The sequence below is a fragment of the Amia ocellicauda genome, chromosome 21 (assembly GCF_036373705.1).
Source record: "Amia ocellicauda isolate fAmiCal2 chromosome 21, fAmiCal2.hap1, whole genome shotgun sequence".
Taxonomy (NCBI): domain Eukaryota; kingdom Metazoa; phylum Chordata; class Actinopteri; order Amiiformes; family Amiidae; genus Amia; species Amia ocellicauda.
In genome coordinates, this window is record NC_089870.1 from 13793752 (window position 1) to 13805816 (window position 12065).

General features: G+C 42.2%; 2 protein-coding genes across 7 annotated transcripts in view; one reads left to right on the forward strand and one right to left on the reverse strand.

The window, feature by feature from the left end:
- The window catches only part of wdr25 (WD repeat domain 25), a 31685-nt gene extending 29107 nt beyond the window's left edge, over window positions 1-2578 (forward strand). For all 4 annotated transcript variants that reach the window (XM_066694939.1, XM_066694940.1, XM_066694938.1 and 1 more), the window contains exons 5-7: window positions 653-823; window positions 1295-1435; window positions 1704-2578. In XM_066694939.1, the coding sequence (XP_066551036.1) occupies window positions 653-823; window positions 1295-1435; window positions 1704-1928 (537 nt within the window). In that variant the 3' untranslated portion in view covers window positions 1929-2578. The remainder of the gene's footprint in view (window positions 1-652; window positions 824-1294; window positions 1436-1703) is intronic.
- Window positions 2579-4756: 2178 nt separating this feature from the next.
- begain (brain-enriched guanylate kinase-associated) overlaps window positions 4757-12065 on the reverse strand; it is a 49201-nt gene continuing 41892 nt past the window's right edge. For all 3 annotated transcript variants that reach the window (XM_066694935.1, XM_066694934.1, XM_066694936.1), the window contains 2 exons: window positions 10126-10209; window positions 4757-7875 (listed from right to left, as the gene is read on the reverse strand). In XM_066694935.1, coding sequence (XP_066551032.1) covers window positions 6511-7875; window positions 10126-10209 — 1449 coding nt within the window. In that variant the 3' untranslated portion in view covers window positions 4757-6510. The remainder of the gene's footprint in view (window positions 7876-10125; window positions 10210-12065) is intronic.

The following is a 12065-nucleotide window of genomic DNA, read 5'->3' on the forward strand; positions in this document are numbered from 1 at the left end:
GCATGCTTCTGAGTAGACACATTGCTTGTAGTTAAAGCAGCTGAAATCAACTCAAATCAATGGTTTACTCTCCTGGAAGAGGTTTATTTTTTAAAGAAGACCTCTGTGGTTGTGGAGTTTCTGTAGACATGCACTTAGAAGAAGTACTGTACGCCATAAAAGTGTGCTTAAGTAAACAGGCGATGTTAAACCAGTTTTACAAGGTACACAGATTGGATTGTGGCTTCTTTGTCATATTCACTATCTAGTGTCTTCACTAGCTGTCTCTTCATGGCTGCCTAGCTGTGTAGGAGAGAGATCTATTGACATTGTAGACATGCAGTGCCACACAAACACAAACGCACACACTGAAACACAGTGGGAATCCGTAAAGATGGCAGTTGTTAATAACCATTAACATTTGAGTATGTCAAATGCATGGATGATATTTTGTAAGGTTTGCAGTTTTAGAAAATTGCTAGCTCGATTGGATTTAAACCCAAGGGTCCCCTGATCATCGTCAGGCAATCTGTTCTGCTTTTATTATTTATAATGGCGCTGGGGGTTGTTTTGCAGCCTCTCTCTTAGCAGATTTTCGTGGGATTTGTCTTGTGCCCAGATCAGTGTGTGCTGTCAGTGAGGGCTCAGGCTGACAGCTGCTCTGTCGCTGCAGGTGGTCCGTAGCTACCAGGCGGGCATTCAGCAGACCCTGGACATCCTGTTCCTTGCCGGAGGGAAGGAGTTTGTGACGAGCTCGGACGCTGTCAGCCGGGACTCGGCGGAGCGCACTCTCATTGCCTGGGATTTTCAGACCACGGCGAAAGTCTCCAATCAGATTTTCCATGTGAGTATGCCATTTCTCCGGCAGCGTGTCCTTGTACGGGTCCTTTAAAGTTGGTTCTGTGGTCCAATGCTGAAGGAAACGGGTCCCACCTCTGTTACTGACCTGCTGTATATAACCACAACCAACTTACCGGACATCCTGGTGCCCAGTCTGTCCTTTGAGTGATCTCCTGTTGTAAATTACTCATTTAGATCTCAACTTTATAGGAGTATTAAATGTATTACTTTTTTCACGCAAGTTCATGTAAAAGTGAAGTGCTTTGCTTTACATCAACAGACTGTGCTCCTGGTATTCTTTTGTCACTTCCTGCTTCTATATATCCAGTTAAATTGTGTTTTTTGATCAATTGATTGGATTATGAAAGCTAAACTAAAATTGCTCTAATTCACTTCTCTCAAAGGAAAGGTTAAAACTATTGGCTATCACTCTCAAAAGATACTGACACATATTTGTTTTGTTAATGTGGTGCAGGAGCGCTATACATGCCCCAGCCTTGCCCTCCATCCCACAGAAGACGCGTTCGTGGCCCAGACGAATGGAAACTACATTGCATTGTTTTCAGCACAGCGGCCTTTTAGAATGAACAAGAAGAAACGCTATGAAGGACACAAGGTTGGCAGTACAAGAGTATTGATACCACAGTATTGTATAAACATGCATGTATGTGTCATTAAATACAATATAAATACATATTTAAAAGCTGAAAAGTAAAGATCGGAAGATTAAATATAATTATCTGTGAGTTTGATTTAAAATCTTTGACGGTCACTGTGGTAAAACATCATGCCTTTACAATGAATGGCCCCAGTCTATACTGCCCGCTGTGCGTGCGCTGGGCAGTGATTTATAGTTGGGTCTTGCTGTGCTCTGTGTGTTTCAGGTGGAGGGCTATGCGGTGGGCTGTGAATTTTCCCCAGACGGATTTCTCTTGGCCACAGGGAGTTCCTGTGGAGCGATTCACTTCTATAACCATCAAAGCGCCAGGACAATCAAAACCCTGCAGGCACACAAACAGGCCTGCATCTGTGTGACTCTCCACCCCGTGATACCAGCCGTGGCAGCAACATGTGACTGGGGCGGAGAGATCAAAATCTGGAGTGTTTAGAGTGGAGCGACTATAAGACTCCCCAAAGTCTTGCAACTTCTATCTCATTGTTTTAAGTAGTCAGGAGTCCCTGTGCAGTTTTAACGGTTGTCCATGTGTTACCTTCATGCAGATGTTTTTTTTGTATGCCTCGTGGCTTAATGCGAGTATGGTCTGCCTTTCATCTGATTGTCTGCCAGGCTGACAGTGCCATCCGAGCTTCAGATGCTTTGATAGTCGGCATTTTCTCACTCCCCGTGATACCCTGTGGATTTGCTGGGCTCATTTCATCCTTCCTTTGCGTTCTGCGTGCCGTCAGAAAGCTGCCTGTTTGTTCTCCTCAGACATGGGCTGAGGTCAAGATATTGAGTCAGACATATGGATGAGGAAGTTTTGAAGTTTTGCATCAGTGTTTTTTAACTGCAAAAAGTCTCTTAATTTGAAATACAAACATTTTCAAGTGACAGATTAATGTTTCTTATCGCCGTGGATTGGATTTTTCTTTGACTACATTGTTGAAGTGGAACAAAAATCTACATATCTAAATTGATACACACAACTTAGACCAATGTGTAAACACTTTGTGTAAATGTGCTTCTGTTTGCTCCGCACCAGCGGGCTACAATCAAAAGGAATTATTAGATTTCTTTATTAAATGAGTTTTTTGTTAATTTATTATTGAAGCTGTGATTCAGTAGTGCGTCTTGCATTCAAAATGTTCACCGAGGCTTAGTGGGATGAAATGCTGCTGCTTCATACATACACATATCCATCCTCAGTCACCACGTTCTCCTCCAGCAAAGCAGACATCGGTCCCGCACTACAGTCAGCTAACTTTTACTGTTAAAAGTTTACATTCCCAGGTGTGCTGGTGCAGCTGTGATTGTAAACTGATGACACCTGTGATGGTAAACATTGAGCAAAGAAAGTCTTTATTTTGATTTAGAGCTGATTGTGGGTTTGGAAAAGCTGTCAACTTTTCCTTCTGCTTCGCTGGAGGAGAACTTATGGATTGTGGATTTCTTTCCTGGAAATCATCTCTTTAGCTACATCTTCATCTCTGTGTCGTGCTGTCTCTCTGCCTTCCCCCGTGGACTTCATTCTGAAACACGCACATTATCTCCTTTTTGTTTTTCACTTTTTACGTTGAATAAGGAGTTCTCAGTTACTAATGGCCAGTTTCAGTTGGTGGCCGGAATTATTCATATTTCTGAAGGTCAACGCAGTGATCTATATGCCTTATTGTTAGATTACATTTTCTATGACTGCTACTGTGATTTGCTCTCCCAAACCGCTTCGTGTTAAGGCTCCGGTTGAACCGTTCACACACTGCAGTGAAGCCACAGTATGGCACTAGTATCTGGAACAATATGCTAACCATATACGTCTAGCTATATACTGCTCATTAGTCACATTCACAGAGCAAAAGTTAAAGCCAAATAAACTATGATGCAATGATTTCACTTGGTAAAGGAGGACAGAAATAGTCCCTATTACTTGTATGTTTAGTCTTTGATAGTGGATACAAAAATATTTTTCGACCTGTAGATATAATAGGTAAAAAAAAAAAAAAAAAAAGCATTGTGATGTCAAATGACATGAAACACAAGATGTTCAAAATTACATCATAAACGTTGTCATGTTCTAAAGGAAGTCTTTTTTTTTTGGTTTAAAACCTCTTCAAATTTTGTTTTACAGAAATAGTTGTGGCACGTTACAGGCCTAGTGGAGTGGATCAAAGCCAGCTTTGTTAATTAACATTTCAAAGAGTAAACTGTACTCTGTAAATTCATTGTAAGAATTAATGAGCATGCACCCATATCTACCACATTCGGAAACTGACCTAATTGGAGAAAAAATCAAATGGCATCTGTTTTTTGTCCTTAAATAAAACAAAGCATACATTTAATAAAAGCAGTGAAGGTAAACGGCAAGCCAATAAGTTGTCTAGTACCTCATGTCCTCTGAAAAAAGTTTGTAGAAGATGATTAGGTTAGGAAAATTAATCTTAATCTGCTAGGGAAGGATGTGTACAATAGGTCTCTTTAGTTGATGTGGAAGTATTTTTTGCCAACGCCCACAATCTGAAGTGATGCCTGTTTGGCAGCTGGATTGATATTGAATTATAGAGCACTCTTTCAATGAAATGTAGCACAAAAGCGTTGTAGGATGACGCATTGTACTGAAGCAGAGTTCCTCTTCAAAAGATGTTTTTATGCAATTTTTTTCCAAAGCCTTGTTTTTTTCACTGTGTGCAGACTGCCCTTCCAAAAACCCAGGGATTCAAATTTCAACGTGTACTGCTATTTAATGTTGTTTTAATTCTGCATAATCATATTTTCTCGTTTGAAAATAATACAATAAGGTTTTGTTAGCTGCCGTACTACAGTAGCATGTAACTATGTTTGCAATCTGATTTCTTCTCAAAGATACGAATAACATTTATTTGATTGTAAATAACTTGATGAAAGATTTTCAGACAATGTGTGCACTTGTTTACAGTACTTTTTAATTTTTAATACGAACCTTGACCTGTTCTTTCAGGTCCAGCGCCTAAGGGTCTTTAGTTTTCATTTCACATGAGCTCTTTTAAGGATTCTGCAATAGTTTGCCGCTTTAAATAACCAAATTAGCCCTTTTCCTATGTTTATAGCAGATTATCATTTAAACAGATCTATAAAGCCAGGTGGGATGTAAGCTATAAACTTGGCATCCACATAGATTGTGTGCAAAACTGATCATCCATAAAGATTCACTGTGTTTGCTCCTGCAGCCCCTGAAAAGATGTCATCCTTGTGATCCCAGCATTAGAAAAATCAAGACGGCTCCTACCTCAGTAGGCTGTGGTGTAAGTGCGTCATTGTTCTTTATTATGTAAAGAAACATACAACAAAAATATGGAAACATGCAGTAGAATGTAAATATAAACAGCTGAAGTATTATTCCATGGTAAAACGTTAATCAAATCTGAGGTAGAACAGGACAGGAAAACATCTGGAAGGATTAAAGTAAAGAACATCAACATAGCAGGGAAAAAAATACCAATCCTCAATTAAATAATGAATCAATATATACAACAGAAAATAAGGGTGTCCGTGTTTGTGAGAATCCTCCTCTCTCAACCTCTCGGTCTTTCACGTGATCTGCGACTCTCCTGCACACTAAGCCTGCTTCTGCCACATCTGTAATTCCTGTGCTCTTCCAACAGGCGTCGGCACAAAAATACACATCTTGTAGAGGAGCTCTAGTGTTGCCTGTGCACATAGTTGTGGAATTGTGCAGAGAGCCTCAAGTAAGCAGCTCGAGAAAGAGGGCATAACAAGTGACTCGGTCAGTGAACCTTTAAAGCAATTTAGGATAATATGGAAAGGCATTGCAGAGTACACCACAGTGAAATTAAATGCCATAGCAGGGTACCTGTGTTAGGACTACAAGGCCCATGCAGATATCCTCAGAAATGTACAACACAGAAAGAGAGGATTACCCTGGCCAGCCTAAACTCGGTGTAAACCCAGCACTATACAGATATTTACACTACCTGTCTGGAAATTTGGAAAAAGGAGCAGAACTGGCAGCAGAAGCTAATCAAATTTAAGGCAAAATGTTCTGGGGTTTGTGGTGCAGCCAATTCATGATTTCTTTCCAAAATATGAATGAGAAAATAAATAGTTTTGTTTTTTCCATCAATGCAAAAGCTACCAAACGAATTCATGAATTAAACAATTTGGTTAAATACTGTTATGATTCGATATTTTGTAATCCATCTTATCTGAATGATTGATGAGGGAATTTCCTGCGATTCAGCAGTTCAGCTACCGTTTCCAAAGTTAGAGGGGCAGTGTATTCCTAGACGTGAAAAAATAAAACATTGTAACAGAAATCAAACTCCTGGAAGGAAGATATATTTACCAACTGCAAATTCTCACTTTGAAATTGTTTTCTATTGTGTTTGTAGAATGAAATCGGAATTGTTATCACATCACCAATATACATATTTATATTGATTTAACAGTCATTTCCAATGCTGTCTTAATTTGTGCCTACACAAACTGTATTATAATAATGGTACCCTTTGTCAATGCTCTTGCCATAACCAGTTGTTTTATCATCTATGTTATTGCTTTCAAAGTGTCCAACACCTTATCTTCTCAATATACTCCCTTAAATAAATGAGCAAAATAAACTTTAAACTGACCAATGTGGAAAAGAAACCTTCAAATTCTGCTGCAGATTTTCTGCATCTGTAAGACACTCCCACCCACACGCACACATTGTCCTTTAACTCTATGAAAACTAGTGTCTTAGAGTATAGCAACTGTTAAACTATCTCTGAAGAACTTAAAGAGTGAAGAATAACAGTGAAAAGCTGCCAGACGCCCCGGCTCCTGTCACTGGGAGCTCGCTGACAGCCATATCAGCCACGCTTTCATCAGCAAGAATCTGAAACCCTGCTGTAGCCTGACACCTCCTCTGCAAGCATTCTGTGCTAAAGTTCGGACCCATTGGGACGACCCACCTGGGCCAAAATAAGCCTCATCATTAGGAACTAAATAACTGACTTATTTTTTGTTTTCCCCCTCATACAAATAAACATCAAAGCTTTTCAATTCAGCAGTGTCCCATACAACTGTGCCTTTGTAAGACTGTCTTTCCTGCAAAGTCCCGTGGTCCCAAATTTTTGGTACTGAGGCGGATTCTTGCTCAGCACAGACAGGCTGTCGTGGTCTATTTGATAGTGCTGCATTTCCGAATGCTCCAGTGAACTTTGGTTTAAAGACTCTGCCGAGCTGTTGGGGCTGACGTCGACATACTCCTTCTTCATGCTGCCCGCGGTGCTCTCTTTGTCCTTAGAGCTGCCCGAGTGAAACAGGCTCCGGTCCGACTCCTGGCTGTCCTCCTTCGTCCGATACATTTGCACCTTCTCTTGTTTGCGGTGTCCGATGTCGTGCTCTGGGCTGGGGCTCGTGGTCATGAAACAAGGGTCCAGAATCCTGCTGTGGTACACGTCGTCTCCTTCTTGGAAGCTGCTGTATAGGGGGCCCAGCTTGGTCTTTGAAGGGCCGATTGTAAAGTGCTGCTCGGAAAAACTGTAGGGTGAGACCCTGCCTGGGTTCCTGTAGGAGTAGGCATTGATGTCCTCCACGCTAAGCTGCCTCCAGCGGCCAGTTAGTTCCTCCTCCGGGATGTGGACGTTGCCCCGGCTATCCCCGTACAGCTTGGTGGAGCCCATGCTGTGCGCGGACGTCAGCCGTGGCGAGTGGTAGGGCTCGCTGAAGCACGTAGGGATCGTCCTGGTGTAGACGGGTGACGTGCCGTTCTGGCTGCCGTGCGCCACGTGCTGGAAACTGTGGGACTTGGGGAAGCCGGGGCTGTCCTTCTCGTAGGAAGAGTTGCTCTTCCGGTCGTAGTTCTCGTCCCTCCAGTCCATGTAGATGGCCTGGTGCGAGGAGGAGAGGGTGCTGCTGGGGGCGTTTCCTTTCTCGTCCGAGGCCACGCTGAAGCTGGAGTAGGAGCTGGAGGCGGGCAGGGAGGTGACGAACTCGGTGAACGGCTCGTGGGAGAAGCTGGAGTGGAAGCCGTCCTCCTCCGTGTTGCTGTCCGTGGAGTTCTGCTGCCGGAACACCGTGGGCTCCCGCATGTGCAGGTCCACGCTCTGCCGCCTCTCCCGGCGCCGCTCATCCGGGCAGTAGAGCGCCGTGTCGCTGCAGTACAGGTCCGCCTTGTAGGCCGGCCTGCGGTTCAGCTTCTCTGTGCTGCCCATGTTGTTGTGCATGAAGTTGACCTCGCGGGACTGCGGGCTCGAGGCTCGGGAGCAGGGCATGCTGTTGGGCTCCGGCTTCTCTAGCAGTTTGGCAATGACGGCGGTGGGGACAGAGTCCGAGTACGGGGAGTGGCACAGGGGCAGGGACACCCCGCAGCCGTGCTTCTCCATGTGCATGCTGACCCGCTCCTGAAACTCAGTGGGCAGCTGCAGGACACAGGGAACAGGAGGTTAGTTTGAGGAATGGTGGAGTGGAGGTGAAAGAAGGATATCATGAAAGGTTAGTATTTAATACATGTTATGTCCAATGACCGAATATGAATAAGGTGTGGAAATTGACAGAAATGACAGAAACCAATCTGTATCTGTATGTAGCTAAATCTATACCATTATCTCAGAATGTCTACTGATTCTCACAGAGGAAGGCACCTGAAACTGAACACCCTTTAAAGATCGCCTTTTTTCAAGGTATGGTTGCCAAAATGACATCACAGTGACATTGATTTGGCTGACCTTCATGCACTCTGTCTGCTATCCACATCCTCAGTGTTAAGGTGTTGTAGTTATTGCACCCAAGGAGTCTAACTGATCAAACCAGACCGTGGTTGTCCATTTCCCGATCTGACCTAGTTGGTCAAGGTTTTTCTGCCATTTGCAAGATCTATTCCCTGTTTCTGTATCAGGGGAGCAATTCAAAACACCTTCAGGGGACCTAGAATGTCTAGAAATGTCTGTTTCCCACTACTTTAATGAATATTGCAGAATGGTGCTGACCTCATAGCCTTGTATCTACCAGTATAAAACTCAGGTGCATAAATGTGTTGAAGAGTACTTACGCTATCCTCTAGATATATATGTCCTTGGTAAAAAAAAAAAAAAAAGAAAAAGCCCATTAAAATTAGATTTTTAATTTTTTTTTTGTATTTCATATTTTTAGTAGGAGGTTCGCAAAATCTCCCCGTCAGCACAGAATTTCTTTAGGTGTCTTTCACGGTACCATCAAACATATACCCAATCCCCTGGAGCAGCTAGGTTTCAAATTAGACTATCACTTGTGTTTTCAGGAGGGGGGGGGAAATCTGACTCGTTTGCAAGAGAGGAAAGTAGATGCTTGGCATAAAATACCTTGATTTGATGCCTGTGCTATTTTTAGATCAAAACACCAATTGATTATTGATTCCAAATAAATTATAGCACCAATTTGTCTAAAATATATGGTTATAATTACTTAAAAAAAACATTTAATTATGAATGATACTCTGTGTATTAACCATGATGCTGAATTTGAACACTTTCTGGAATTTGATCCCATCTAATTTGCAGCCCATAAATTAAGGTAACAAAATAGTGAGGTGTGGAACAAGGAGCCGGGGATTTCAAAACGTACGTGTAAAAACTATTCAATTCTCTGCACAAATCTAGACACTCTGCCCGTCTACATTTTAAAATTCTCTGCATTGAAGCTTGATTATATAGTTTTGTCCTTTCTTATGCATGGATGTATATTTTAACCTTCTAATGTATTTTTGTATATTTCTGTATACAATAATAATAATACAAAATAATGATAATAGTCTCCTAGCACAGTTTAATGCTGATTTTGAGGATGTAAGGTCTTTGTATAGGTACATTAATGCAGTGAGTTCCTGAAGTTGTAATTTGCTTTACTTTCGTCAGACACCTACTCTGTGAAAAGCACACTGATCTGAGGATTGCTTCAATCAATCACAGCCACACAGATTACTTGGTTTGCATTCTTTATTAGATTTAGTAAGAGTTTTGTGGGGCGTGACGGTATATATGAGTTTCAGAGTTTCTGAGAATGCGCATTATTTCTTGTGCGTCTGGATCATTAGGTCTGTTGTCACTGTGGTGCTTTTTCTACATTTCTGGTGGAGTTCTGTCCTAAACAAGAAGAGATTAGATGCTCTCTGGGTTATATTCAAGTAGTGCACCATGTGTTTCACCTGGTGACAGAGCTGGCATACGAAAATGGGCAGATATAAGACCACAAATATCAGCATATTTATATTGCTGGGCTAGCCTATTCCTGTCAGCTTGCAAACTAAAAACACAAATCTAAAAAGCATTAGTGTACCAACGGTGTCGTTATAAAATCTTCTCTTTTCTAGTAATCAGTTAGGTGTTGTAGACTGTGAAGATAAACCAATAGCTTTGACAAGAATAATATGAAGTGGGAAATGGGGACCCTGATTAAAGTACTCTGCATCAACTTCTCGGTGAGCGTGACACCATTACGGTGAGTTCAGGTGAGAACTACACACTCGGGAGTGCAGAGAGTCAGTTACACCAGCTTGGGAAGCAGAGGCCACTTACCACCTTGATCCTGCAATATGATATTTATAAAAGTGCTGAGAGTTGTCAGCTATCCGCAGCATTGATGCCAACCCCTGGCGGGTCCATTTCACGGCGCTAATAGAAAGAGAACACAATCACCTCGGAGAGCTTGTGGGCCCGGTAGTGGGACTTGCTGCACTGGAGCAGTTGAGCAGCCAAATTGCAATCCTTGCGGTAGAGGTCCTGGGAAGAGAAGATGTTGAGTGTTAAAACCAACACAGTCCCTGAAATGTGCAACTGGTGTTATGCTCCTTACCAAAGGGAGGGTACAATGGCTAGTGTCCATGTAAAAACCTTAACACAAGTATCTTTCAGAGAGTATCTGCAAATGGAAAACACCAAGCCCACATTATTGCTGTATGACTATGGATCGAGTGACATCAGTTCTGCGTTACCTGTCGGGACAGACACCCAAAGCACGGCCTGGAGAATAAGAGGCACTCTCTTATCTGAGGTAAATTCACAAGGATTGATTGGTGAAGGAGCTAGAGTTTGGGCCTCCCCTGTTGCATTAAAGTCTGTATACTCACACAGTCAAAACAGGGGTCAACACCCTCCAAGCTTACCAATTTTAATAATGACGCATTGAAGAAAGCAAAACTCTTCATACAGTCAATCCTTTAACTTATGTTCATTCAGTACCATTATGCTTTATCAATAACAAACAAATAAAGGAGTGCTTCTCAAAATGCCTGTGCAAAAATACCCAACAATCTACTTGCCAAGGATAGCAAACAATATATTAATTGTTATTTGATGATATTTGTGTGTTTTTAACTTGAGCAGAAGTCCTCTTACAATAAAGACAGGGTCAGTGTGCTCTGGGAGTCACCCAAGTTTGAGATGAGAAGAAATTCTCCCAGTCATAAATCAAATGCTGAAGGAAGAATCAGATAATGCCTGCTTACAGACTGATACTATCACTTATTGTAAAATGTTGTCTGCTTGGCAATCCTGTGTGTAAATGCAATTGCCTGGAGGCACCTAGGGAAGCGCTGTGTTCATTGGTTTGGGAATAGGAGATCTCTGCTCAGAGAGGAAAAGGCGAGCTTTCATTTTTAAGGCAGTCTTAAGTCTTCCTTGGAGACCACAGCTTCAGACAGAGCCAGTTGTTTTTAGAGGAAAGTCTGGAGTTTTGATTCCTCTGTTGATCTTCAGAACAAACGCCACGTCAGCTGCAAAACTGTTACTATTTCTTCTGAACCCTGCCTGTCAGTGGCACTCGACCTTGAGGTTATGAGGTGCTGAGATGGTACTCCCACACCTGTAATGTGCTACTGTAGAGCTGCAGCTCCATTAGACAAGCACGATGATGCTGTTGTGCTCCTCAGATGTTGCCTAACAAAGTTTACCACAGTTTAATCATTGAGGGTGTAGAATGCCCCTTCCTCTAATTGAGTAAGAATACTTCTGAAAGGGGGGAGATGGCAAAGGATGTTGTTGTAATTGCTGAGAGCCCCCCTGCAGTGGGGAGAGAGAGAATGTTTCAGATTTCACTGCTACCCATATATTTTAATCACACGAATGATACCATGTCTTAGAGTAAGTTACTATTTTAAAACAGACTGATGTGGCACAAACGTATCTCCAGCAATTACAAAACGAATCCGGAGGGTTCTCTCTGGCCCTCCCTTTACACGCTGCAAATACAGCAGGGGATTCTCTTTCCTGATGGAAACTACTTGCCCAAGAGTCAAACATTAACTCGTCAGCTTAAGCTGGGGCCTCTGAGGGATGATCTGGCCCAAAACTGCATGCTTGTCGGCACTAACATAATTTACAGCTGTTGCCTAGGTGCTATTAAGCTTATTAACATGTGCAATCAGACTTCTCTCTGTGGATCTGGGAATCAAATGTGAAATGAATTAATGTTCTCTGTAGTGTAACAAATGATCAGAGAAACAGTGTTTTATAGTCATATGCTTTAGTGCTCTTACAAGAAATGCTCAAGATATGATTCTCACTGTGCTCACACTAGACACCTTAGCTGTTGAAGGGGACAGGAAAAAAAAGCCTGCTTTATTTGTGAGTGTGATTTT